This window comes from Callospermophilus lateralis, chromosome 15, assembly GCF_048772815.1.
Source record: "Callospermophilus lateralis isolate mCalLat2 chromosome 15, mCalLat2.hap1, whole genome shotgun sequence".
Lineage (NCBI taxonomy): Eukaryota > Metazoa > Chordata > Mammalia > Rodentia > Sciuridae > Callospermophilus > Callospermophilus lateralis.
This window is the reverse complement of record NC_135319.1, coordinates 68394173-68421700: the sequence shown is the minus strand read 5'-3', so window position 1 is coordinate 68421700 and position 27528 is coordinate 68394173. Positions and strand designations below refer to the sequence as shown.

The window sequence follows — 27528 nt, the reverse complement described above, 5'->3', positions numbered from 1 at the left end:
TCCTCTTCTCTGACCTATGCTTTTCTTTGCCCTTCAAGGGACACACTTTGATCCAACTCTGACCCTCCCACCCTTCCTTCCCTTGGGCCATGGCCAGGTGGGAAGGGTGCGGTCCATCCACCCCCATAGATTCTCTTTATAGCAAGTTAGGGTTTGGGACTGACTGTTCTAAGATATAGGGCTCCATGCTTAATCTTCTTTCTTTTGATTATTATTCCTTTTTAGCCTCATAAATACTTCCTCTTACTATACTCACTTTTAGGGAAGTAGCAAAAGGGATTACCATCTGGAAAGAATTTATAATACAGTAGGGTTCTTTGGTCCTAAAAAAATACATTCTTAGGTAGATACATGTGTATACACATCTCACTTAATCACTAGCTCCCTCTAATACCTGTGCTGGATGCAGCTTACTGACATAGGAGATCATTCAAGGAAACCTTCTGGATCTTGGTATTCAGAGCAATCTCCCCCATACACTCAAGGAGTGAATTTGTTTCCAAGCTTTCTTTCACATGGGAATATCTGGCAGTATTTGGGGGTGTATCGAAGAGTCATGCTGGCTCTGTTCTCTCTCCTTCCCATCAACATTCCGTTGATCTGTTGATGACTAGAATGTGGATGGAGAATGTGGACAGGAAGCAGCTCCAGAGTTCACATCCTTTTGGACCTTCATTCACTTATTGCTGGTCTGTACCTACATTTATTCTTTTCAGTGATGAGAAGGGCAATGGAACTTCTCTCTTTCCATTTAGAAGCTAAGAACTTCCTTTTTCTTGGGGCCTTGACTTCACTGCCTAATCACCACATATTTCCTCTTTGCTTCACTAAGCTACTCAAAGCATCCATAACTTATCTGCTGGGTTGAAGGTGGCTTAGTATCTTGCCCTCCTGTCCCAGGTAACCTCATCAACAGGTGGACACCCTCATGCTTTGGGGTCCTGCCCAAGGGGAGTGAGGAAAGTGCTGGGGCAACCCCTCTGCAGGTGCCACTTGGGTTCAGATTGCAGGATGGTGTGCAGGCCCCGCCTGGTGGTGATTAATCTGGGACACAGCCGGCAGAGGCCCCCGTCGGGGCAGCTTTGGTCCCTCACTGTGAAGACCTTTGGCTCGGAGACTGAACTGATCTCTGTAGCCTGCTTCGGCTTAGAGTTTGATCTGTCAAGGCTAAAGAGGAACCTGATGGTGAAGCGGAAGCTTCTAGCCCTATCTGACTTATGGCACTGATCCGTTCCAGTGGCCTTGTCATGATAATACTCATAAGTTTGAGAAGATTTCCCCACCTGTTAGTTGTAACATTCAGATCAATCAAGAGGAATCTTCATGAAAATCTGTGCTTTTAGTTTTTTGAGCCAAGGAAACTTACTCTTATAAGTAGACTGGGATGGAGTTTGTAGTGAGATTAAGTAAAAAGGGCAATATTGAGACTATGGCTAGATGAGTAGCAGATTGTATGTTTGAGAGGAGTAGATCATGTTGGAGGTGGAAGGATCACCTTCCTCCTGCAGTTAGGAAGTGGCTCTCAGGTCATTTTCGGCAAATTTTAACATTTTGGTTTGGAGTAAAATCTTAGTTTCCTTGTTTTCATTTCAAATCAAATTTCTCTTTGAAAATGCCCACCCACCCCCATCCCCGCCACCTTTTTATTTTTCAGTGTCCTGGTCCCTGGAATTTCCAGGTGCCAGTCCATGGTGCTAGTTGTATTTTTTCCTATTCTGAATTCAGGACAGGAACACATGGCGCTACTTGGCCATGGGTTCAAGATCCAAGAATAGGAATTCTGCCACCCATGACAGTTTTCCCATGTTCGTGAACATCAGTGAGTTTCATTATTATATAGTTACTTTTGGCAGTTGGGACTTAGGACACAAGAGTTGGAACATTTTCTTTATAGCATTGAGAAAGAGAAGGGCATCCATGTGTGCCACCAGCAGTGGAATATGCTGGTACCATTGATATGGGAAACTGACTGTAAAGATGTTGTGAATCACAGAATTTTGTGTTAATTTTGAATTTTGCTGTGCTAACTAGAATTCTATGCAAGATGACAAAGAATTAATTTATATATCAGCAAACCAATGAATGTATTGGGCTCTTCCTTCAGACCCATACTACAAGATCTCTGTCTGTGTGGTCTGGATGTTTGCTAATCCCTGTGCTTCTATAGCAGTTTATCTTTCTTCTTTCCTTCCTTCCTTGGCTAATCAGCCTACTAGGGCACTCCAGAGTTACTTTATCACCAAGCTACGTCCCCATCCTTTTTATTTTTTATCTTGAGTCAAGGTCTCCCTAAGTTGCTTAGGGCCTTGCTAAATAGCTGAGGCTCGCTTTGAATTTTCATCCTCCTGCCTCAGCTTCCTGAATCACTGGGATTATAGGCATGTGCCACTGTGCTAGACAGGTATAGCAGTTTCTTGAACAGGATTCTCTAGAAGTTTCATATTATGAACTTTGGCGAGTAAGGGTTTTCTTTCCTGTCTTGGGTGAGGTGACGCAACTCCTATGCCTCTGGACTGCCCTAGTAGGCTGATTAGCCAAGATCCTTGCCACTTTTCTGAGCTTTTTTTTTACTCCACTTTCTGGGCAGGACATTTTCATAGGGGGTAGTGTGTGATCTGGACTGTAGCACTCTATCAGAGAGGTTTGACTCAAGTCTATGCTGACAAGGGTGGGAGGAGAAGAGAGAAGAGTAGGTGAGTACACGAAAGTAGAAGCCATGGTAATTGCAAAGGGAATATTAATCCAGGAGCTGCTGGCCCAGGAAATTGCTTTTTGCAGAAGCTTTCCTTATTCACAGTTTGCGGTACAAATTAAAACCATGAATGGGCACCAAAAAGTATAGAGGGGACAGGTAGGATGCCAATTGTGTTGTGCTAACATTGAAAAGGATCAGCAGTGTCTTAATTTGCAGGAGAAAATTTGAAGTAATGAGAGAGAATCTTTTAGCAGAGTGAAATTATGTAAAATCACAATTTGCTGTGATTTTCCCTTATGTTGTCCATGTACTCATGTTCAGGCTTATCTCTGGACCTGCTCAGCTTGCCCTGCTGTCTTCTCCTCTGTTCCTTCTTGCAGCAAAGTCATAATCCAGCTTTTAGAACAATGGCTATGGTGACCATGGTGTGGTATTTCAATTTTCACAGCAGCCTCATCTAGAGTCAGTGTACTTTAGAAAATATGTATATTGATGCTGAGGATTAGAGCTCCCACTTGCAGGCTAAAGAGCATGCATCTGAAAGGCAGGAGCTTGCCTGCTTTGAGAAGGTGTTAAAGCCAGGAATCTTCTCTGGTCCTTGTAACACCAGTGGGTATGCTTGATAAGCGGACCGTGAAGCTACTAGGCCCTTTTCCTCTCTTGATTCCCTGTGCTTCTCCATCCATGACTTTCTGCTTTCAGGCTGGATACACTTATGTCTTTTTTGCTTCTGGATGCTTTGGTTATGCTGGAGGTGAGCATGTCAGGGGTGGCCTCCACTGGCCTTGTGCTGGCATAGTAAGAAATCAGATGAGAAGCTGCAGATTGACTTCTTTCTAGTTGCTGAACTATACAGGGAGACATGAGAAAGAAACTGAAGGCTTTGTGGAAGTTGAACTTTCCAAGTATAAATGTGCCCCATTAGTAGAGACCACTGTTTAACTATGGGGTCCTCTTTGCCTCCTTTTTTGGGGCTTCATTGTGTACATGGCATGCATTGGCTAAAGGAAAGACTGAGATATGAGGGATAAAGTGACATGTACCTCTTTCTGCCTGTGGCCACCACAAGTGTCCCTCTTTATGAATAAATGATTTTTTTTTCTTTTTTCCCTGCAGTGCTGGGTATTGAACCCAGAGCCTTATGCATGGGAGGCAAGCATCTACCAATGAGCTATAGGCCCAGCCCCATTAAAGAATTTTGAAAGAGAAGTTAGCTTGAGGCTTGTCCCAGGTCAGGCTTGTGATGCCTGGCCAAACTCTGGCATATCATAAATTGACATGAACATACTTTATATACAAAGATACAAAAAATTATGCTCTATATGTGTAATAAGGATTAAAATGCATTCCACTATTGTCAAGTATTTTAAAAAATAATAAAGTCAATTAAAAAAAAGAAAAGAAACACAGTCCCCTAATAGGTTTCTGCCTAGATTTAATTGCCATCACTGGCACAGACTTCTTACCCCGGGCTTACTGTACCATGACCTCTAGGGCCACAGAGAGTTGCCAGCACAAAGCACATGGCCCTGTCTCTCCTTCTGAGGACTCTGTTCTTGCAGAGTATTTCTCTTTCTCCTGCTATTTTCTGCTTTGTTGCACCTATAGCATTAGCCATTCTGGCTTAGTCTGTCTCTTTTCTCTTCATCTGATAAAGAGGAAAGAGATACTGAGTGATTAGAAGGGGTCCTTTAGTAACTGACCCAAGAGGAGCATCAGCTGGGCAGGAGGGTGACTTGTTACATTTGGCAAAGGGAGGAACATGTGGGTTAATGTGTCTGAAGTTTTTTTTTTTTTTTTTTTTTTTTTTTTCTGCTTTTTCAACACTTACTAGTGCCCAGGGTGAGCTAGGGTTGAGAATTTTTAAAAATTTACAGAAAAAACCCACATAGATTATTCAAAAGAATCTTCTACTTGTTAGAAATCTGTGGCCACGAAAATCCTTTGCAGGCTGGTAAGGACAAGCCCAAGAACAAGGAGAGAAAAGTCAGAATTTTAAAATTATATTAGATTGGCAGAGTGTATCAAAATAGGAATGTGAAAAACTTTTGACACGTAAATTCACTTCTAGGAATTTAACCTAAGGCAATAACCAGGCAAGTATGTAAGATATATGTGTAAAGACTTATAGCAGGAACACACCAATATCCATTAATGAGCCTCATTAAATGTTTACCCTACATTCACTCAATAGAATACTGTGTGGTCTTTAAAAAGATGATACAGATGTATGTTTATTGACCCTAAAAGATGTCATAACACATTGTGGAATGAAAGAAGGTCACAAAATAATATGATAGTTAATTTAAATGTCACCTCAGGGATATTTCTTAAGTGATAAATTTCTGTTGACATTTAATTTTGTTTTTTACTTTTTCATATTTAATTTTTTAATGATCAGCCTGTTTCTTAATTAGAAAGAACATAAATTACATATAAACATTAATTTCAATATCAGGCAATTATGGAAGGACTTCTTTTTCCCTTACATAATTACTTAAATTAAAGTAAACCTACCTTTACTTTGTATTTAAATAGCTTTATTGAAGTATAATTTATATACCATAAAATTGAGCCTTTTAAATGTATATTTTTTTTAAAGAGAGAGAGAGAGAGAGAGAAGAAAAGAGAATTTATTTATTTTTTTTAGTTTTCGGTGGACACAAAATCTTTATTTTATTTTTATGTGGTGCTGAGGATTGAACCCAGCACCCTGCGCATGCCAGGCGAGCACACTACTGCTTAAGCCACAACCCCAGCCCTTAAATGTATAATTTAAGTGTACAGTTTTCTGATTTTTAGCAAATTTATAGAGTTTTGCAGCCTGATTTTAAAATATTGTTTTAAAATATTGTTGTCACTCCAAAAGATCCTTCCTTATTTTACTTACACTCCATTAAATATAGTTTTTTGCTTGGAAACTTTTGGGGGAAAGAAATAAGCAAAAATACTGGAATTTTAAAAATTAGATGGTATAAATTCAGAACCTTTTTTTTTTTTTTTTTTTTTTTTTTTTTTTTTTTTAGTAAGTCATCTGTCTGAGTGCCTGTCTTATAGATGTATTAAATGCTGTTGTGCATAGTCAGATGGGGAAGCCCACAAAGTAGTTTTATCTATCTAGGAGCTTGTAGTGTAGTTGGGTATTCAATAGCAAGGTGTTCTGGTGTGTATGTAGTATGAATCCCATTGCTTTTGGGGTTATTTATCTTCAGGAACTCATAAGGAAGCAATAGATTTGTTAAATCAGGGGATACTTCATGGGTGACACGGAGTTTGAGTAAGTCTTGTACAATGTCCCAGTGTATTGCAGAAGGCAACTTCAGGCAAGGAAACTAGCATGAGAAAAAAAACATAAAAAGGGATGAGGAAGCTCAAGGTAAGTTTGGGGATCAGGGAAGACAAATTTGGATGATTGGAGGGAAATTTTGGGGGCCCAGTTTTGGAAGGTTTTGAAGAGTCAAGTTTGACTTTATCCTCAGGAATATAGGGAACCATGGATGGCTTCTGACCAGATTCAAGTAGTTTAATGACTAATGTGGCATAGTGTATAGAGGAGAGGAAAGACTGAGGCTGGAAATTTTTCCAGTAGTTCACTTTGCCAGCAGTAAGGGACTGGATCTTTGGGACAGTGGGAACTATCAGTAGGCTGTCCTGAGTGCATGTAGGACGGGAGGGGAGAGACCAGTTGGAGACTTTTGTGATCCTGGTGATAGGGTGCTGGTTTGAACAGACCCATTTCTGTTTTATGGGACCAGTGGTAGTGACCAGAGATAGCCAGGAATGGTGTATTGGGGCTCAGAAACCAGGCCAAGATGCAGAAGGCCTCCTTCACATGGAGACAAAGTATAAGTAATATGGAGATTAGAGAGAAAGAAAAATAGCAGGATAAGAAGATTTCAAAGAGGCAAGAGGAACAATCATAGAGCATGAGGAAAACTAGTAGCCAGGGAAGAGTAGAGCACCTGGCCAGAGAAGAGAGTGGACAAATGAGGATTTTCTGGGCAACTTATATCAATCAGTTGACTACCACCTTGCTTGCTATGCCTCCTCCCTATTCTAATTAATAGGTATCATAGATAGGTAAAAATGCAGACTCTACATATTGATGCAAATACTTAGTTTTCCTTGCATGATTTGAGCATTTTGTTTTCAAACTGCAACAATAAATTTGCTCTTTCTTAAGTTCTCCCCACTGGCTCTTTTGCTCCCTGTTGTTCTTCCTTCTGTATAAAATTTATTTATTTTTTATCCAGGGTTGTCTATTTCAGGCTTGGTAGTATTTCTCCTCATCCCACAATGCCACTCAAACTCAGAGGAGGTTTCGAAGGTCAGTAACTGAGCTGGAGATGCTCAGTGGCACAGTGAGGGAGTTCTTGAATCCTGGTTGTTTCCCCCAGGGATCCTGATGTCCAGGGCAAGCAAGAGAATCTGGTTTAGGAGCAAGAAAAAAAGCACCAACCTTGTAGCCATTGAAGGTATTTGGCATTGGAGCAATGGGCTGCCCAGGTTCTGGGCTTGCTTGAGTAACTGTTACTGTATGAAAATCTTTTCTTTAAAGAGACTTGAATAAAAGCTTTCCAATTCTCCTTGGATTCTTTTGGGTAGTATTTTCACAGGGCTTGTCATTTGTGTTTGAAGCTAGTGGTGAGGAGGGCGGAGTGAGGAGAAGCGAGGGGGTGGAGATGGGAAGCAAAGAAGGAATCAGAGAGAGAAATTTTATTGAGGGAGAGTTTGCTGGGTTTATGGGAGGGAATCTCTCCCCTCCTCCCCATTCGGATTTGAAAGGGCCGGTGAATCTTTGATTAGGTGCAGGTCAAAAGAATTTACACATTGTGACCTTAATAACTAGAGGTGATTGGCAGGCGGGCTGTGGGGAGGGGGCTGCGGGCCCCTTTCATCTCACTTAGCACAGAGGAGAGACAATGGGCCAGCCGATTTTCCTTGTTGTCCCTTGTTTGAAAAGGTCTGGTGTCTCTACTAGGTACCTGTGACATGGGGGTCTTGATTGGGGTCTCATAAAGGCCCCTGTCAGTATGTCCAAAGGCCAAGAGTACAAAAGCAAGCAGTGGGTGGGGGTCTCAGCTGACCACTGAAGAAGGGAGGGGAGGGCCCTGGAGGCAGTGGAGGGAGAAGCAACCCCCGATGGGAGCCCTTATAGAGGGAGGGAAGGCGGGGGGCAGAGAAGGGCCATTTTTGTCCCTAACTCATCAAGCACATCTGCAGAATTGTCCAAGCTGCTGCCTCCTGGTTTCAAAAGAAAAAAAATGATCGTTTGATAAACCGTCCCGATTCACCACTTTCTCACAAGGGTGGGAGACCCAGCCCTGACCTCTGTATGATTTCACATCAGGACCAGGCTTTCTTGCCCCACCTCCAAATTGCTAGAGAAACTTTGAAATGTATCCTGTGGCTTTCTCTCTCCCTTCTTTCACCCCCCCCCCCCAATTTCCCACCCTCTCCACCCCACTGGCCTCTGTTTTCTCCCTGGGCGCTCCAGAGTGTAGGCGAGTAATTAGTCCCCTCTTTCTGGGGCACAATGAAGCCAGGGTGTTTGGCGGGCCCCTTCCCACCGCTCACAGAGCTGGGGGCCTGGGGGGAAGGACCAGGTGGCATGTGCAGTGTGTTCCAGGCCTGTGCAATCATTGGGGGCCAGAGCAGGGGCTCAGGGATTGGTGTGCTCCTGCTTCTCGAAGGAATGTGCAGAGGCGCATGCATTAATGGTCCCCACACAATGCTTGCATTCCCCCCGCCCTGTGCAGAGGCATCTTCCGTGAAAAGCTGCCGAACCCGGAGCCCAGGCGGTAGCTGTCACTGCCACAGTGGCGTTATTTCCCACCCTGCGCTTAGTCACTTGGAGCTAACATGGGAGACCAACAGGCCGCGTCTCCCGAGAGCTCAATCTTTGTATCCGATGTGTGCTCCCCCTCTGCCCTGTCAGTTTTGTGTGTTCACGGAGTGTTGATTTTAATGCGGGCCTGTGTTGGTCTGGGAGGCCAGGCTGGGGGGGCCTCAGGTCTTTGTCTTGCAGGGCCTTTTCTTCTTGGAGGGTCTTCAGCCCTGGAGGCTAGTGGCAGATTTGAGAGTTAGGGTGAGATGCCAACTCTGGCTGGCAAAGGATTCCCCCATCCATGCGTCTGTCACAGACCACTGCAGGGTGCCTAGAAAACAAGAGCACCTTGGGATGCTCCAGCACACGCTTGTTTGGCACCCCACCATCCCTTGAGAGGGGGGGTGGTTAGTTCTACCCTGTAGGCTGCCAGCTTGAAGTGAGGTAAATCCCCCCTTGTATCTGAGTCTGGCAGGAGCACAGATTGTGAGCCTCCGGGAGCAGGGCAGGGCCTTTTTTGCAGGGGTTCGGGTAGGTGGGACTGGCAGCAGGGCTACTGGGAGAGCATGAGAGTCAGCTGCAGAGACCTCGGCAGTTGTAAGGGCAGAATCCAATAGGTCAGGCAGGAAAGAGGCAGGATTGCAGGGAAGTTTCTGGAAATCACACATGCATTGAGGACAGCATCCCTGATTACTATGGTCTGAGCAGGAGGAATTTTTGCCAATGAGGAGAACTGGGTGCCAGGAGCCTAGGGACAGGATTTGTACCCTATGTGAGACCCAAGGCTTGCTGGGGAGAGAAGATACAGATGGGTGACTTGATGAGGGGACATTGGGGATGAGGCCCAGATGTGGCCTGCTCTGCTTTTGAAGAGAGCATAACCTCCTAGGCACTGGATATCAGTGATGAGGCCTGCTTTCTGAGCCATGCCCAGGCCATATTTCTAATATCTGTCATGGCCCTGGGTATGGGGACCTTCCTCTGAGGAGCAAGTTTTCAGAACAAGGCTATGTCTTCACTTTCCATGTGGATCAGAAGGCAGAGATGAGTTGGCCCTGGGGAGGCATCTGCCAGGGTTCACCAAGCACAGCGACTCCTCTGTGCTGCTGTTGGCACTCTTCAGAGTGTCTCAGACATTAGTGCCAGTTATGCTTCCAGGTCCAACAAGGAAAACGAAGCTGAAGTCTGAAGGCCTTTGAGGGACCTTAGTCCTAAAGGGGACTACCAAGAAGAAGGTTCTCCTGATTTGAGTCAGTATTCCAGTTTCTTTCATCAAGAAATAGGCATTCCCAGCAATACCCATCTCCTCTTGTTCATTTTTTTTTTAAATTTTTTAATATTTATTTTTTTTTTAAGTTTTCGGTGGACACAACATCTTTGTTTGTATGTGGTGCTGAGGATCGAACCCGGGCCACACGCATGCCAGGTGAGCGCCCTACCGCTTGAGCCACATCCCCAGCCCTCTTGTTCATTTTTCACTGTTCTTTTACTTTAATTTTTCCAAGTGCTGTTTTTCCCTTCATTTCTTTTCCATTTTACAGAAAGCCTGAGAGACACAGCTTGGGTGTTGGCAGTGTCAGGGATAGTCAGCCTAGAACTCAAAGTTTGGACAAAGCACTGTTACTCCTCCCAGGCTGTCCTGCCAGTGCCCGACTGGGAGGGCACTGCCACATTACAACTTCTAAATGCTAACTTGATGGAGAAGAGATACACGCATGGAAACAAATTAGATATATCTATAGGGGGTGTTCAGCTGGAGAAAACGAGCATTTCTTACTAAATGGAATGCAAGGCATTTCATTATTAAGCTTCATTATAAGAGGAAGAGTGCAGCAGGCCTCTTTGGAGATTCCCTGGGCTGGTGTTTTTTTTTTTTTCCCCCTTTTCCATTTCTTTTAAAAAGTATAATTGTATTTAGGGTGGAGGAAGAAGCAGGAATTGCTCTTAGTAACTTTGCAGAGCAACCAGTGGTTTAAAGCAAAGCTTGAAGCAAGGTAGAGGACAGGGACAGATGGACCTGTGGGAAGAAATTGAGTCCTTATTCTTTGACAACAAAAAGGGAATGGAAAAAGCTCTGGTGGGTTGGGAATAATGTTCAGAACCTCACTTCTGAAACCAAGATCAAGGAATCTGGAATGATGGGAATAATGTTAAACAAAAAACCTGACTTTCTGGGAGACCCAGTATTTGACTGTTTTTTTTAAATATATACTTGAGATTGAGCACAGGGGAACTTTGCCACTGAGCTATAATCCCCAGCCCTTTTTATTTTTTATTTTGAGACAGGATCTCACTAGGTTGCTAAGGTTCTTGCTGGTTAGCCTCAAATTTAAAATCCTACTGCCTCAGCCTTCCAAGTCACAGGATTATAGGCGTGAGCCACCATGCCCAGCTTTGATGACAACTGTTACTATTACTACTACTACTACTACTACTACTACTACTACTACTACTTCTTTTTCTTTTTCTTCTTCTTCTTCTTCTTCTTCTTCTTCATCATCATCATCATCATCATCATCATCATCATCATCCAGGGCCTTTCATATGCTAGGCAAGTACTCTACCATTGAGCTGCATTCCCAGCATTTATTTGACTCTTCTAATTTCTGTATTAACAGGACAGAATGGTAGAGAGCAGATGGAATGCAAAGGTCTGACAAAGCTGTCATTTCTCAGCATCCACAGAACCTTCTGCTTGTGGGTCAAGGTGGAATGGGATGGACTAGCCTTTTCCCTTTTTTTCAGGCAAAAGTTCTATATCTCCTTTCAGCTCTGTGTATGTGCATCTGTCACCTGCCTCTTAGCCCATGCACCCATAAGTGTGTCAGAGTGGCTGACAGTCCTTCATATCTGGTGCCTCCCACCAAGCTTAAAGTGAGGTGAGTCATGGGGCCAGTATATCAGGAACCCATACCACCAGCATGTTTGCAAATTTGTCATTTCATTCCTCTGAAAAGTGGTTGTCTCTCCCAAGTGGCTTAGTAGGAAAGAGAAAGCTTCTAATCAAATGATTTTTCGGTATCCTGCTATTTTTCTCAAGAGAAAACCCTATAGTCTTATGGTTTGTGACTTCCGAAATAAAGGAAAAATATGCCACCAGAAAAAAAAATTTATTCTAAGGCCAGTGTTGGTGTGGTGTATGGGTTAAGCTAAGTTAGAACTGACTGATTTCCAGGCCCAGCAGCTCCTGACTCTGCCATGACGCGAGAGCCTCTCCTTCAGAGACTCAGTGAGGATAGTCTTTCCCTCATCTTCTCTAAGGGATAGTCACCAAAGAGGTCATGGCATCAGCACTCTGGGGCCCAGTGGAGAGGAACTGACAGAGGCAGGAATAAGAGGGGAATAGATAAGTTAAAGGAAGTGGCCTAGTAAAGGGAACCACTGGTCTGGCACCCCTGGGTGTTGAGCCTCCATTTGGAAAAGCCCTGCACATCCATGCCTGGCAATGCTATGTGGGTGTGTTTGGTTCGGGGGAGCTTGAGGGCCTAGAGTTTTGTGGTGGGCAGAGTGAAGCCATGGTTGAGCCACCTTTACCCTTGCCAGAGAACTTCTTTCTGGGTCTCTTGGGACCAACTTTGGCACTCTTGGAACTTTAAATCTCCCAAAAGGGAAATGGGTACTAGGTGCTATGGGATCACTGTTGGTTTTTTGTGTCCTGGGTTTGGAATGCATTGGATTGCAAAAACAACTTCCTTTTATTATTTTTTTTCAAACCGATGAAACACTCCAAAACCAAATATTAAAACCCCCCAAACTTTCATCTATCTCCCTGTCCTGAGGCTTTATTTGCTGGAGAGTGAGAGGTGCTTTCCCTAGCCTCCTTTAGGTTGCATGTTGAACAAAGTGAGAAACCCAGGGAAGGAGGAGGCTGGTGCCAAAAGGGCTGGCCACTGCCCTCCTACCTCTGCATCCCCTGGCCTGCCCCAGCCCAGCTGCCTCACAGTCTGGGCCACAGCCCAAGCAAGCAAAGGCGCCTTGACCAGCAACAAGCCCCAGCTTTGTTGTGCCTGTTGGGGAAATGCTTTCTGAAGTCCAGGGATCTCCTCTGAGAACCACCTGTGCCTCCTAGCCTCCTGCATAGCTGGGTCTTCTGGCACAGGGCCCTGCATTCCTGCCAGCAGGCTGGTGGTGTGGTGGGGAGATGGTTGAAGGGGCTCAAATTCCAGTTTGCCCCTTAAGGCTGCTGCTTGGCTCAGGATCTTTTGAGGCCCTCACCAGGTAAAATTGGTCATGTCTGTCATCAGCATTGATGGTGTCTTTCTGAAGTGGTCTCACTTCTTAACTCCAGTTCTTGGTATTTCAATAAAGAAACAATATAGGTTCCCTTTACTAGGCCACTTCCTTGATCAAGAATCTGAAGTGACACTCTATTGTCTAGCTAAGTGATGATGATAATAAGATTGATCAGGAAGTAGGGAGTGCTAACTAAATTCCAAGAACTATGTATGCCAAATACTTTGTGCCTAAGATAGGTACTGTCATCATTCTCATTTTACAAGGAAGAAAATTGAAGCCTGAGAGAAATTAGTTAACATGCTCCCAGTAACATCTCTGGTGTTCCCAGAGTTTGAGCCTTGGTATCTGACTCCAGAGTTCATGCTTTTTAGCTGTTGTGATATACTGTTTACTTTCCTGTCCCATGTTAAACTTTCTCATTTGGGATCAGAACTTGTTGATTGTCTTGAATTGATTCTAGTTTAAAAAAAAAATGAATTTAAGACTTGATTTTCTGGCTGGGCCTGAAGCTGCTTATGGGCAAGCCTATGTGCATCTTCTTTTTCTTGAATACTTGAGCACCTAGCACAGGGTTGGCTTGGAGAGCACTCTAGGGACTTACTGAAGGAATCAGCCCTGTCTTTGCCTGCCTCCAGCTCAGGAATTGCCCTGACAAGGTCTTGTATTGTGAGAGGAGTGGGCAGTGCCAAAACAGGATCTTCTGTCTGTCCCATGGGCAGTCTGAGTGTAGCTAAGGAGAAAAGAATGTCCTTTATAGGCAGGACATATGTTGATGCAGGGGTGGAAAGAAGAATGGAAGGCAGAATCCAGGCCACATGTGATGGGGACCCAGCCAATTGTTCCCAGCAACCTGATTCATGAATCACCATGGGCCTGCTGACCTACTTGTCTCTTCTAGGTTGTTGGACTAGACTGTTGGAAAGGAGGAGGCTGCTCCATGAATGGCCAGAGTGTGAGGGCAGGATCTCATTTTACCTTTCTGAACTATGGGTGTTAGGATTAGCCACCCTTTGCTATATAGATGCTTCTATAGAGAACATACTTGTCAGGGCTTGAGGTGGGGTGAGGGTTAAACTGTAGTTTCTAGCAACCAGCCCAGGGCAGGGAAAGAGCAGGGTCAGGGTGTCACATCATATTACCATAGTTTTCATGGCTAGGTCTGTTTTATGTTGAATAAATTTGCAAAAAGTGACCTGGTTACTACCTACAAATCATGTACCAAACTATCCAGCTGCACACAGCCATCGCTGCTCTCGAGTAGAGTTCATATGGACTCTCAGAGACTCCATGGTGTGTGCTGAGGATTTGATGGCAAATGGGGCCTTATCCTATTTCTATTGGTGTGGCAGAAGGCAGTCTGGGAGGCAGGGCTATGCAGCAGTGGCCTGTGCCATGCATTTGTCTTTTCTACTAGTCCTGGACACTTCTATGTTATCATGTCATTAGTAGTATTAGAGATTATCTGGTTTGGGGGTATCCAGGTAGGGCTTGTTGCAAGAGGGAGGGGGTTGCGGGTAACTGGACTGAGGCTTGCCTCACTTGTCCCCAACCTCTGCTTAGCCTTATAAAATTTAGTATAGATGCTAGGTTACTAAAGTATTCTATTGTTTTTCAAAAAAGTTGAAAGATATTGTTCTAATATAACTGGTTTTCATTTTATAGACAAGAAATATGAGGCTCTAGAAAGTTATGGACTTGCCCAGGGTTAGGCAGCCTAAGAGCCACCAAGCTGGCACTGAGGGCCAGCTGTTATGCCCAGCTCTGTCCCTTGCCAGAGCCCAGGCCTGCTGGCCTTGGGCCTACCCAGTGCTTTGGACCTCTTCCCTTACCCATTGGCTCAAGTCCTCATTCTTTCTCTCGCTTATACACAACTCATTTCTTAACTACCCCTTCTATCTGTGTTTTTCATTGTTATATTTTCTCAAGGAAAACTGATTCTCTCTCCTGTTTCTCGCGCTCAGGCTTGCTAGTGGTAAGGGGACAGAAGCCTGCTTGCTGCTGGCTCTGTGGTAGCTTCCCCCTGTGGAACCTGCATTCCAAAGTTTGCATGCTGTGACTCTGACCCCAGATAAATCTCATGCTTCTCCCACCCTGTACCTCCCTAGCCTTGATGCTACCACTCAGAAGAGGACTCAGTTTGCCCTTGCTTAGTGTTGGGTGGTAGGGTTGCTGTGGTGGCAGGGGTAAGTTTCAGTGTCACACAGGTCTTCCGAGTCTCCCTGGCTTTTCACTTCCAGGGAAATCTCTTTCTGAAGAAGTTTCCTGACTCTGTACTGCTTATGAAGGCCCAAATATGGTGTGAGCTCCAGCCCCAGGGCAAGCTAAGCAGAAATAGCACTAGCCACCTCCCTCTTCCCAGCCTGTTTGAGCTCTATCACCATCCTTTCCCTGTATTTTGCTTCTTAATGTAGGGCTGTGGAGCCAAGTACAAGTCAACTGGTTTGAGTGCTTCCACCTCCCAGAAAACTTTTGGGGCACTGACACTGCCCAAAGACATATTGGTTGGGTGACCATGGAGGTAGTGGATGGCAGCACCTTCCCTCCCTCATCCAGGCCCCACCCTGGCTGCCTTATGCAGGCCCTGGCCTGGCTCACCCTGGCGATTCAGAGCCCTCTTTTGTTTGGCCTGCACAGAACAGCCCCAGCTCACCATTCCCACATGCCACAGTCTCCCCACCATTCACTGAGAAGGCTGAAAAGCCCTCAGCTAATTGCGTTGGGCTGAAAATTACCACTTCCCTGCGTTCCCCTGCTGCTGAGGACATTTGTGTCACTGCTGTATTTAGGGGGAACAAAGGCCCCCTGTGGTGAGAGCCCAGGTACGAATGTGGGATGGGGGGAATAATTGCGATCTCTCCAGGTGAAAGCCCCTGTTAAACTTCAGTAAGTCAATTAGGCTTGGAGGGGAGGGCAGAGACCCCCACAATAAACTGTTCCCACCAAGCAATTAAAGAAAATCATTTTAGCTTTGAGGACAGAAACTGCTTATTAGAAATTTTGTGGGGCCCCCTCCTCCCCTACCCCTGCCCCCCTTGGGGATGAAACAACAAAACGCCTTCCTCAATAGAAGTGTTTCCCCTCCTTCCACTCATTGTGTGGCCTGAAAGCACTTACTGTGGGAGGGCGGAGGGAGGGACAGAGACAGGCTGAAGGGGGAGAAATAGCAGGGGCTTAACACCTGGGCTGGTGCAAAATCACAACTGCCCAGTGTGAGGTTAGGTAAAGAGACTCCTGTGGGCATAGTATGTCACCAAGGTGCGTGTGGAGTATGCTCTAGTAGGTCTTGCATGTGCCCCCAGACTACTAAGAGTGGCCACTAAGCAGTGCACATGTCTATGTGTAGCCTCTTGAATGCCCTTATCAAAGGGAGCAAACACAAGGCTGTGTGGGGTGTAAGCACACCTTCTCAGCAAAGGGTGGCAAAACCAGGACAACCCAACTGGGCATGCACCTCTTCCCAAGACTGTGACTGGGCCCATGTTCTCACACCTCCCAGGAGCCAAATACCAGCACCTGGGAGATGAGCCACAGCATAGCTTTCTGCCTCAGACAGTCGGCAACAGAGGGTGAAATGCCAGCAGCCACCTACAGGCTCCAGGCTAAGAATGGTTTTGTCTCTACAGTGTTGTTTCCCATGTTGTTTGGGTTGGGGTAAGGTGTGGAGACTAAGCAGGAAAGAAATCAGAGGCCTGGCCTGGCACATGCTTTCTTGATATCTTGTGTGGCTGAATGGCTAATGGGAAACCCCAGTTTACAAAGCCTTGCCCTCCCCAATTTCTGGGGAGAAACTTAGGTCTTTATTTTCACTGGGGAGGATGGCAGGGAGGGAAGTAGACTTGTATGATGGTCCAAAACTGTAATTTCCTAGTGCATACGTATGTGTATACCAAGAGCACAGATGGTGGAGGCCCCACACTCTACCATGCCCTATGTCTTGGCACTTTGGGGAAGAGCTGGTGGCACTGATGGTGGGCATGGCATGGGGCCTGCCCTGGGCCCAGTGCTTCCCCAGGGCTCATGATGTGTGTGGCCTTCGTTCCAGTGAGGTAAAATTAAACATCAAGGGGTAGATCTTTCCCAGAAATCAAATATGCCAAGTTATTTGCCTACCAAGGGGCCTTAAGAGTAGAATTTGGTGTCTACAGGCTGGCATTGGGAGAAGAGGACTGTTGACAGAGTCCTGAGCAGCAGTGGGGAAGTGAGGCTTTATGGAGAGCAAGGACTGGCTGGAATTTGAAGGTCTTGAATAGGTGGCCAAGATGGAGAGGAGCAGAAAGGAGCTGCTCACTGTAATAACTGGGATACAGTGGCTACTCTGAGGAGATGGGTCTTTAGAGCAACATAAATTTCAAATACTTGTCACGGTTAACTTTGATTTTTTAGTATATATATTTATGTGGATATGTACATCTAAACAAACACATGTCTGTTTATGTACCACATAAGAATAAATTTATATAATTTTTATGACATGATATCACTTATTATTTTTACTTGCCAAAATGTGATTTTCCATGAATGGGTTTTGGTTTTCTCATACATAATTTCTGACTTAGGACTTCAAATGACTTTATGATCTGGGACCAAATTCATTTTTTTTAAAAAAGAGAGTAAGCCAGGCATAGTGCCACATGACTATAATTCCAGCAACTTAGTAGGCTGAGGCAGGAGGAATCCAAGTTCTAGCATAGCTTGGACAACTTAGCAAGACCCTGTCTCGAAAAATAAAAAAGAGCACACGCCTGTAATTCAGTGTTAGAGCACACCTGAACTCAATCCCAGTATCTCTTTCTCTCTCTCTCTCTCTCTCTCTCTCTCTCACACACACACACACACACACACACACACACACACACCCTTGCAACAGGAGAGTTGCTTGGGGTTAAAAAAAAATTGCAGTTGGTTGACTTTAACTGTGTATATGTATTTTTAAACTTTTAAAATCTGAAAAATTTCTAACACTCGAAGAGAAAATAGTAAAATTAACCTCCACGTTTTCCATCATCATTACTGTTAGGGTTATGTTTTCAACTGGCTTTCAATTGACTTGATGACCACGTGGGAAGTGTCTTTAAAGCATCTACTTCTTAGATGCCAGCACTGCACTTGATGAGAATGGAAGGGTCTAAGTGTGGACCAAACTTTGTGCCTCATGGTTTCTAGTAGAATTTTTATTCTTGTCAGGTCATGAAAAGGAGTCCAAGGATCAGGACTTTGTACCTTGAAAACTCTATTTCCATCACCTGCTGCTGTCCACACTGCCTGTCCAGCCCTCCTGGAGTGGGAAGGTAGATGTTTCCTGGTGCTGCTCTTGGGTCTTGGTGTGAGAGAACCCTTCATAGCTTTTCTGAAGCCCCAGGCCAATCAGCCTATGCTACTCAGTTCCATCTGCTCTCCTAGCAGCTCAACAGCTATTGATTTTATGGTTAAGGTAGCTGTTCTTGGTCAGGCTTCCAGGTCACCAGTAGATGCCTGGCAAAGCACTTTTCTCATTTTTTAGTGGCACATTCATTTAGGTGAATGTCTAGCAGTTGCTTAGCAGAAGCTCTGTATGAGTCAGGACAAATTGGTTGTAAGTGAGAAGTTCAAATTAGCATAATTAAAACTAGGTTACACTTATGAAATCTAAGGGGGGAAACTGAACAACAAGACTGAAGGAGGAAATCAAAGACAGTGGACCTCAGAAATAGCTGGAATCAAACTCTACAGTGCTGTGAGGACTTTGTCCTGTCTCTGTTTCTTTTTGGATCTTGGCTCCTTCCTTTTCCCCAACTGATCAGCTTATTCCATGAGACAGCCACGAACTCCTGAATTTAGCAATCCAGTGTTTAAGTCATAGACCATGATTAGCTTCCAAAAATCCCAGGCCAGTCATCTACCCCTTATTAACTACCCCAATTAACTGTGGCTAGTGAGGGAAAGTCATCTAAGAGCATAACATCTTTCTTGAATCACATATATGGAGGGAGAATGTAAGGCAGACAACAGTAGCTGTACACTTTTCAAAAAGGCCATATTACTCCATGACATTCAATCCCAAAGTGATTGGTCCATAACTATAATTTCCCAATGCATACATATGTGTATACCAAGAGTACAGGTGGTAAAGGCCCCACACCCTACCATGCCCTATGTCTTGGTCAGGCCTCCAGGTGAATACAGTGACTGTAATCAAAGATGCTGGCTACTAACTTTCAAAAAGTCTGGAAGGGGACTTGGGTTGTGGCTCAGTGGTAGAGCGCTTGCCTAGCAGCATGTGTGAGGCACTGGGTTCAATCCTCAATACCACATATAAATAAATAAAGGTCCATTAACAACTAATAAAAAATATATATATTTATATTTATATTTATATTTATATTTATATTTATGTCTGGAAGGTACAGTCACACTACAGATTTAAATCTCCTTCTCTTTTAATTTCTAGTTGGGTGATTAGGGATTCCTCCTCTGTATGACCTTAGGAAAACGTGCCATTGCCAGGTGCAGTGGCACACACCTGTAATCCTTTGGGAGGCTGAGACAGGATAATCCCAAATTCAAAGCCAGCCTTAGCAAAAGTGAGGTGCTAAGCAACTCATTGAGACCCTGTATCTAAATAAAATACAAAATAGGGCTGGGGATGTGGCTCAGTGGGTAAGTGCCCTTGAGTTTAATCCCCAGTACCAAAAAAAAAAGTGCCATCTTCCTAATGTGATGTCCCTGAGGAAAGAACCCAGCTGCAGATGCATAAGTTTGGATGAGTGAGTAGTAGCCTAGTACCAGCCCAGGACTGGGGACAGAGAGACTGGAACAAAGTCCTGGGATGGCATAGGCCTGACCTGACCAGGTCTCCTCTAAAGGAAAAAGGCTGGCAGGCTCTATGATTTGGAATTAGATTCCAGGAATATAGCTTATCTTCCAGAACAAGGTGGAAGATAGGGACTCCTGCCTCTCCCCTCCTCAGTGCCACTGTCAAGAGGAACAGAAATCTTGGGGAGGAACAGAAATCTTAGGGAGAAACAAAGTCCAAAGTCAAGATTCCTGGTGTGGGCTGGGGATGTGGCTCAAGCCTGGCATGCGCGGGACACTGGGTTCAATCCTCAGCACCACATAAAAATAAAATAAGATGTTGTGTCCACCGAAAACTGAAAAATAAATATTAAAAAAATCTCTCTCTTCTCTCTTCTCTCTTCTCTCTCCTCTCTCTTTAAAAAAGAAAGAGAAAAAAAAAAAAAAAAGATTCCTGGTACTCCTAACTAACCTGGAAAAAAGGGAGTTCCAAGGAACTTCCTTGATTATATGATCTTCCTGAAAAGCCATGTAATGGAAATCTTGCAGAAAAGGACCTTTTCTGCTGTCCCTAGCCTGATTATTATTATTTTTTTCACACTGTAAAATAAGCCTCAGTCAATGTGGCCAATACAAGGACTCTGGGGACCCCGTTATCTCCCAGTACAGAGAAATCGTTGACACATGCATGTTGTTGGATTTGCATATTGGTTTGCTGCTGCATTCTACAAATGGAGCTTTCTTCTTAAAATGAGCTCTCCTCTCTAGTGGAACTCTCCTTTTCCAATGCAGCTCTTCTCTCCAGTGGAGCTCTCCTCTACCAACAGAACTTTCCCTTAAGGAATAGGCTTTATCTACTATGTACACAAATAGATACAGTAGATCTTATTGTCATGGATCTACTTTTGTAGCCCTGCTGTATATAATTTATGATGCTTATCAGGCCCTGCTTTTTTTTTTCAAGCTCCATGGTATTCCTTCCCTTCTCTTGTCCCCTAGCTCCTACAGCCTTCAGGATAATGGGGGTGGGGGATGGGGTGGAGTGCACTGATCAGACCAGGTCCAAGAGTGAGAGCTTCAACTCCTCCTATTCTTTCCATCTTGATGAAAGGAAAGTAGTTTAAAGATGCAAATGGTGGTAGTGAATCCATAGGTTGACACCTCTGCCTCCCTTTTTTTCAGCTTGCTGGTTGTCACCATGGGACTCTTTTGCATTGATTGGTCATCAGGGCCTCTTTAAGCCCTGCCATAGATATGAGGCAGACCATGCTGTCATGTAATGGTTAGTGTGGATGGGCTCTCCTGCCCTTTGTTTCCTCCAAGAGGACACTTTTCTAGAAGGTCTTAATTGTGATTTAGTGCTTTTCACATGAAAGTGACTGCCCCAGGTTGGTGCTTATGGAATGCTGAGAATGCAAACAAGAGCCAGCCAATCTCTGAGGATTGCACTGGCTTGGGGCCTAAATATTATGGATGGTCAAGGATGTAGGGCCTCAGGACCCTTGACCACACAGATTTCTCTTTGACATGTTCTCATTTCTCTTCTGTATTGATCGTATAAGCATTTAATAATCTTAACCAAATCTGAATCAAACCTGAGTCTCAAGGTCACTCAGTGACTTGTTAAATATAGGTATATTTAGAAAGAATCCAATTTTTTTTTTTTTTTTTAGAGAGAGAGAGAGAGAGAGAGAGAGAGAGAATTTTTTAATATTTATTTTTTAGTTTTCGGCGGACACAACATCTTTGTATGTGGTGCTGAGGATTGAACCCGGGCCGCACGCATGCCAGGCAAGCGCGCTACCGCTTGAGCCACATCCCCAGCCCCAAAAGAATCCAATTTTAAAATAAATTTGCTGAGTTTGTGTCTGGCTTATCTGTACAGCTTTCTAGTTCAACTTTGCTCTCCTCTCTGTTTGTGGAGCCACAATTGACCCTGATGGTTCTTGTCATCCTCCCATCTAATCTCTGTTCAAATGCCCACATTTGTGTTCATCCTCAAACATGAGAAGACACTAGAACTTGTCTGATCTTTCTCTTCTGAGTAATTGGCAGACTGTGTAGGCCACCATGCCCAGGAGGTATTAGGAAGCTGGTGACTTGGGCTGACCATAACCATGATGCCAAAGGCAAAAAGGATTTTGTTCTGAAATTAGCAATGTGTTTTGTGCTTCAGGCTTAGCTGGACATAGCAGCAGCAATAATTGGAGTATCAGTGTGGGGCACCTGGGTACTGTGCAAGGTAAGCCAGGTCTCAACCTTTACAGCTCACCAGAGAGTTCAGAAGGGCACCTATTTGAAGAACCTTCTTTACTTCTTCATGCTGAGCCTGGTTGTGAAGCAGCTTGGGGGAAAGCCCTGTTAGAGCATCAGGGACTCTGGAGTTCTCATATCATCTTCTCCCAGGTCTATGCCACTTATGAAGCTGATTAGGCACAGGAAGGGTCTGTCAGGTTCAGCATGTAGCCAAAGGCTACATGGTTTGTGTGATATTCAGAATCACATTTTATTCCATGTTCCACCATTTTGACCCATCCCTGGCTACTTCAGAATGAATATTTTTATTATCATCTCCTTTTTAAAAAATATTTTTTAGTTGTCATGGACCTTTATTTTTATTTATCTGTTTATGTTCAGTGCTGAGAATCAAACCCAGTATTTTACACATGCTAGGCAAGCGCTCTACCACTGGAGCTACAACTTCAGCCCTATCATCCTTCTTATAATCCCCTATTTCTATTTTACTTTTTACAGAAGTAATAAATGAATATATTCTAAGAGTAAAAAATCTGAACAATTTAAAATATTTGGACTATAAAATGAAAATCCCCATTAGTTACCTATAATCCCTCCCCATACACCTTTTTTTTTTTTTTTTTTTTTTTTTAGGAGATCTGGTGTATTTCACTCCAGATCTTTCTATTTGAAGCAAGCAGTGAACATCATGTAATCTTATAAATATGTAAGATTTACCCATACAAACACATGGTTTTATGTTGTTTCAGATTCACATTATGCATGTGCCTGTGAAATGAATTCCTCATCTCCCTGTGGGGTTCAAAAGTCCTTCCATGTCTAACACCTAGTCTACTACATCCTTTTAACTGCTGTATTCTAGATCAAAGTAAAATAGATGCACCCTGTGTGTGACCAGCCTTCTATTGATGGACACTCAGGTGATTTTCAGTGTTTTACTATAATAAACAACCCTTCATGAAACATCTGTGTACTTGCCTAGTGATGCATATGTTCAGGTATTTTTCTAGGAAAGATACTGAGAAGGGACATGGATTGAGAGGAAAATGCACTTACAAGTTTTTCTTTTTCTTTTCTTTCTTTTTTTTTTTCCTGTAGTACTAGGGATTGGACCCAGGGGAACTCTACCTTTGAACTACATTCCCAGCACTTTTTGTTTTTTATTTTGAGACAGGATTTCACTAAGTTGCCCAGGCTGACCTCAAACTTGTTATCCTCCTGCCTCAGCCTACCAAATAGCTGAGTTATAGGCATGTAGAGTCATGCCTGGCTAGTTTTTTTTTTTTTTTTTTTTGGTACTGCGGATTGAACTCAGGGGCACTCAACCACTGAGCCACATCCCCAGCCCTATTTTGTATTTATTTAGAGACAGGGTCTCATTGAGTTGCTTAGTACCTTGCTTTTGCTGAGGCTGGCTTTGAACTCATGATCCTCCTGTCTCAGCCTCCCAAGCCACTGGGATTACAGGTGTGTGCCACTGTGTCTGGCTTACTTACAAATTTTAGATGCAGCCAAATTGTTCTCTAGTTTTATTCTGTCAGATTATATAACCACAAATAGTGTGTACAGTTACCCATTTTCTCTCATTTATCAGTAAGTAATGAGTAATATCAAGTTTTTGAAAAATTTTGCCACTCTGAAAGGTAAAAAAACAATATTTGATTTGGGGAGTGAGTATAGAATAGTGATTAAGAGGTGAGTCCCCTTCCTCCTAGTTGTATGACATGATAAGTTTATTGAACCTCTGTGTTCCTCAATTTCCTCATTCATAAAAGGGGATAATATTGATAGTATATACATCATAGTGACCTTAAAAATCTTGATTATAGAAAATTTCAAAATATACAAAAATAAAATAATTTCCAACCCTTGGCTATTCTTGCTTCATCAGTACTTCCATACTATCTCCTCCATCTTATCTTTTTTTTTTTTTAGTTTGTTCAATTAGAGTTACAAACCAAAAAGAGACTTTAGAACAAATGAAGACTTGAATAAATCTTAACCCTTGTAGGACTTAATTTTTCTTTAAGCAATTAAAAATGTAACAATATCAGCAGACTCTCCCATATTATCTTAAAACAAATGTCAGACATATCACTTCTGAGTAAATAAAATATTCTACGAATATTTTAGTGTATCCTCTGAAAGACAGTGATGCTTTTAAAATGTAATCATAATACCATTATCATAGCTAGAATAATATTATCAGATATGTAGGAATATTTTGAAGGTTAGATGAACTCTATGGAAAGTGCTTAGAATAGCACCAAGTATGTATGTAAGGATTTGTGATTACTTTTGTTGTTTTAATTGATTTATAATCCTTTGATTACTGTAGGTTTAACACTATTCTAACGTCTATATAGAAGTAAATTTTTTTTTTTTTTTTTTTTTGTATCAGGGATTGAACTCAGGGGAGCATAACCACTGAGCCATAAAAAATGGTTTCATTTTTTATCCACTTTCTCTGAAGATCACAGTTAAGATCTGATTCTCCATATCCCCAGCCCTTTTTATATTTTTATTTTGAGACAGGGCCTCACTAAGTTGTTGAGGCTAGCTTTGAACTTGTGATTCTTCGGCCTCAGCCTCTGAGCCTGCAGGGATTACAGGTGTGCATCACCATACCCAGCCGGCCATGCATATTTTTTTTTATAAATTTTTTATTCACTTTTTTTGCCCATTTAGCTACTTTCCCCCATGATTTATAATATCTCTTTATACAATCTGGATTATATTAATTTTTTGACTATTTCATATGTATGGTAGTGCCTTTCAGCTGGTTGATTATGATGTCTTCTGTTGTGTAGAAATTTCTGTTACTTGCAGATTAATTCTATCAACTTTACCTTTATAGCCTCAGATTAATACCTTTCTGAGATTATAAAAATATTTTCCTATAACTTTCATGGCTTTTCATAGAGTTTAAAAAAATGTTTATTTCCTAAGTCCATCTGGAATTAACATCTCCTGGAGGCAGGGCTCTAATTTCATTTTATTTTTTCACATGTATATTTAATAATCTGTACCATTTGTTAACTGGTTTCATTTTTTATCCACTCTCTCTGAAGATCACAGTTAAGATGTCATTCTTCACAAATACATGGGTGTGGCTTTGTATTCTTTATTCAAGTCCATTGATCTATCTGTCTAGCATGAATATAGTCTATATAATATCTGTTTACTCTAGCATAGTAAGCTTTACACTATCTTTTGATCTGGTAGAGTAACTTTCTTATTGTTCTTTTTCAAATATGCCTGGGTTATTTTTATACTTTTCTTCTTCCAGATGAATTTTAGAATCAATTGATTAAATAAAAAATCTTGGTTATGGGGGCTGGGGATGTGGCTCAAGTGGTAGCACGCTCGCCTGGCATGCGTGCGGCCCGGGTTCGATTCTCAGCACCACGTACAAACAAAGATGTTGTGTCCGCCGAAAATTAAAACATAAATATTAAAAAAAAATTCTCTCTCTCTCTCTCTCTCTCTCTCTCTCTCTCTCTCCTCTCTCACTCTCTCTTTAAAAAAAAAAAAAATCTTGGTTATGGGGCTGGGATTGTGGCTCAGCAGTAGAGCGCTTGCCTAGCACATGAGTGTGAGGCACTGGGTTCGAGCCTCAGCACCACATAAAAATAAATAAAAAAAATAAAGATTTTTTTTAAAAAAATTGGTTAGATAGGATGATATTGAGTTTGTAGATTAATTAGAGGAGAACTGACCGTCCCATAATCTTGAGACTTCCTATCTAGGAGCATGATACATTTCTCCAGTTATTCAGTGTCCTTTAGTAAAGTCTTATGTGTTTTGCATGTGGATCTTTTCTTTTTTATTTATTTTTTGAGACCAAGTCTCACTAAGTTGCTGAGGCTGGTCTCAAATTCATGATCCTCCAAGTCAGTGGGATTACAGGCTTATACCACTATGCCTCTTGGCCTTTTCTTACTTTTTTTCTTAAGTATTTTATAGTTTTAAAATTTTTTCATGAATGTATATTTATATTTTTTAATTGGTTATTGCTTGATGTCTGTGGGTGTTTGTGATATGCCATACACTGTTCCAAGCATTTATCCCCAAGAATTTTTACAAGTGTATGTCTAGGTACTATTGTCATTCCTATTTTACAGATAAAGAAACTAGGTGTATTTGTCCATTTTTCTCTTACAATAACAAAATACATGAGGCTGGGTAACTTTATGAAGAAAAGAGGTTTGTTTGGCTCAAGGTTCTGGAAATACAGGGTTGATGAGCCACATCTCATGATGGACTTCTTGCTGGCAGAGTCCTGAGGTGGTGCAGGGCATAGCATTCCAAGAGACTGGAACATGCAGCTGGGTCATTGTGTCTCCTCTGGTGTGTTTGTCTGTCTTTCTCTCTTCTTATAAAGCCTCCAGGATTCAGTCATGGGGGCTCCACCCTGATAACCTTATCTAATTCTAATCACCTCCCAAAGGCTTCCTCTCTAAATGCTATACTTGGGTTAAGTTTCCACCTTCTGAATATCTCACAGTGGGGATTAAATTTCATGATATGAACCCTTAGGGGACACTCAGAACACATTGAACCCATAGCACTGGACTTTAGAGAGGCTAAATAACTTGCCTAAGATGACCCAGTAACTAGGTGCAGAGCCAAGAATCCATGCCTGTACTCCTTTCTGCTATTGCATGCCACATTCCTGCCACCTCATTCAACTCTGGGATTAGTTCGAATTTCCTTTTTTCACTGAATCTATTACGTTTTCTTGATAAACAGTTATATTGTCTGCAAATAATAACCATGTATAGCTAGTCTTTTTCCATGCTTCTTTTTGGGTATCTAATTTTATGAATATCATATTGTCATTTCTCAGGAAGTCTGCCCTAATTAGTGTTTGTTTCCTTTAGCCCTGAGACACGTTGCCATTTCTTTCTTTCAGAAGCACACAGGGCAAGCAGTTGCATGTGTTTCAGTGCCATATAATGGAAAATATAGTTTAGAAACTCTTCTCCCTGAAGCCCGCAGCCCATCTTGTTAAATTCAAAGATCAAATGAGCATAAGTCATTCCACTGTAATGGATTTTTTTTCTTAATGTTTTCCCCTCTCTATTAATTCCATCCTTCCATTGCTCAAGTTTCTGATTCTTGAGTGGAGTGAGTGCATCTGGGAAGAACAGCCAATGCCCCAAGCCACCTCTTCTCTATCCTGGGCCAGGATCTTTTATCCTTTACCATTGGTCTCCCTGTAGGCACTTCCCAGCTGTGGGATCACATCCTCCCTGGGGCCCTTTATTGGGCCTGCCTTGTTAGAATTACAGTGGGGTGAGGAGTAAAGCAGCAGGAGCTCCAGCCATTCTATCCAGGCCTAATCTTCTAGGAATCCTCTTGTACCATTCTGTCCTTGATGGTCTTGGCCTGAGAGAGGTCTGAGGCCTGTGTGTGTAACTAAAGAGAGAGGTGGTTCAGGGCTTCCCAACTGCAGACATCAGGAGTCAGTCTTGCTCCCTGCTAGCCAGGGCCACGTTGAGAGGAGAGGCCAGTGGAGTTCCTGCCTTCTGCTCAGGGGCTTCCTGACCTGACCTTGGGTACTGCTTCAGCCCAAGGTGTGTCAGGGTGGATGTTGCTGACACTGGCTCTAGCAGGCAGCTCATTATCTAGTCTGCCTGCTCTTGAGGACCCTGAATTTCGACAGGAGTGTTTACTACATTGTGTTTTTTCTTACAAAATGTAAATAATGTGTTTTTCTCTTTAAAAATCAGTACAGAAT

The 27528-nt window shown here is 43.0% G+C and overlaps 1 protein-coding gene across 3 annotated transcripts in view; it reads left to right on the top strand.

The window, feature by feature from the left end:
• Positions 1 to 27528, top strand: part of Fbxw4 (F-box and WD repeat domain containing 4) — an 88378-nt gene that overhangs the window by 38435 nt on the left and 22415 nt on the right. Inside the window, exon 6 of one of the 3 annotated variants that reach the window (XM_076834303.1) lies at positions 9879 to 9948. The exons of the other annotated variants lie outside the window; for them this stretch is intronic. Within the exon in view, the coding sequence (XP_076690418.1) occupies positions 9879 to 9948 (70 nt within the window). The remainder of the gene's footprint in view (positions 1 to 9878; positions 9949 to 27528) is intronic. 3 annotated transcript variants of the gene reach the window in all.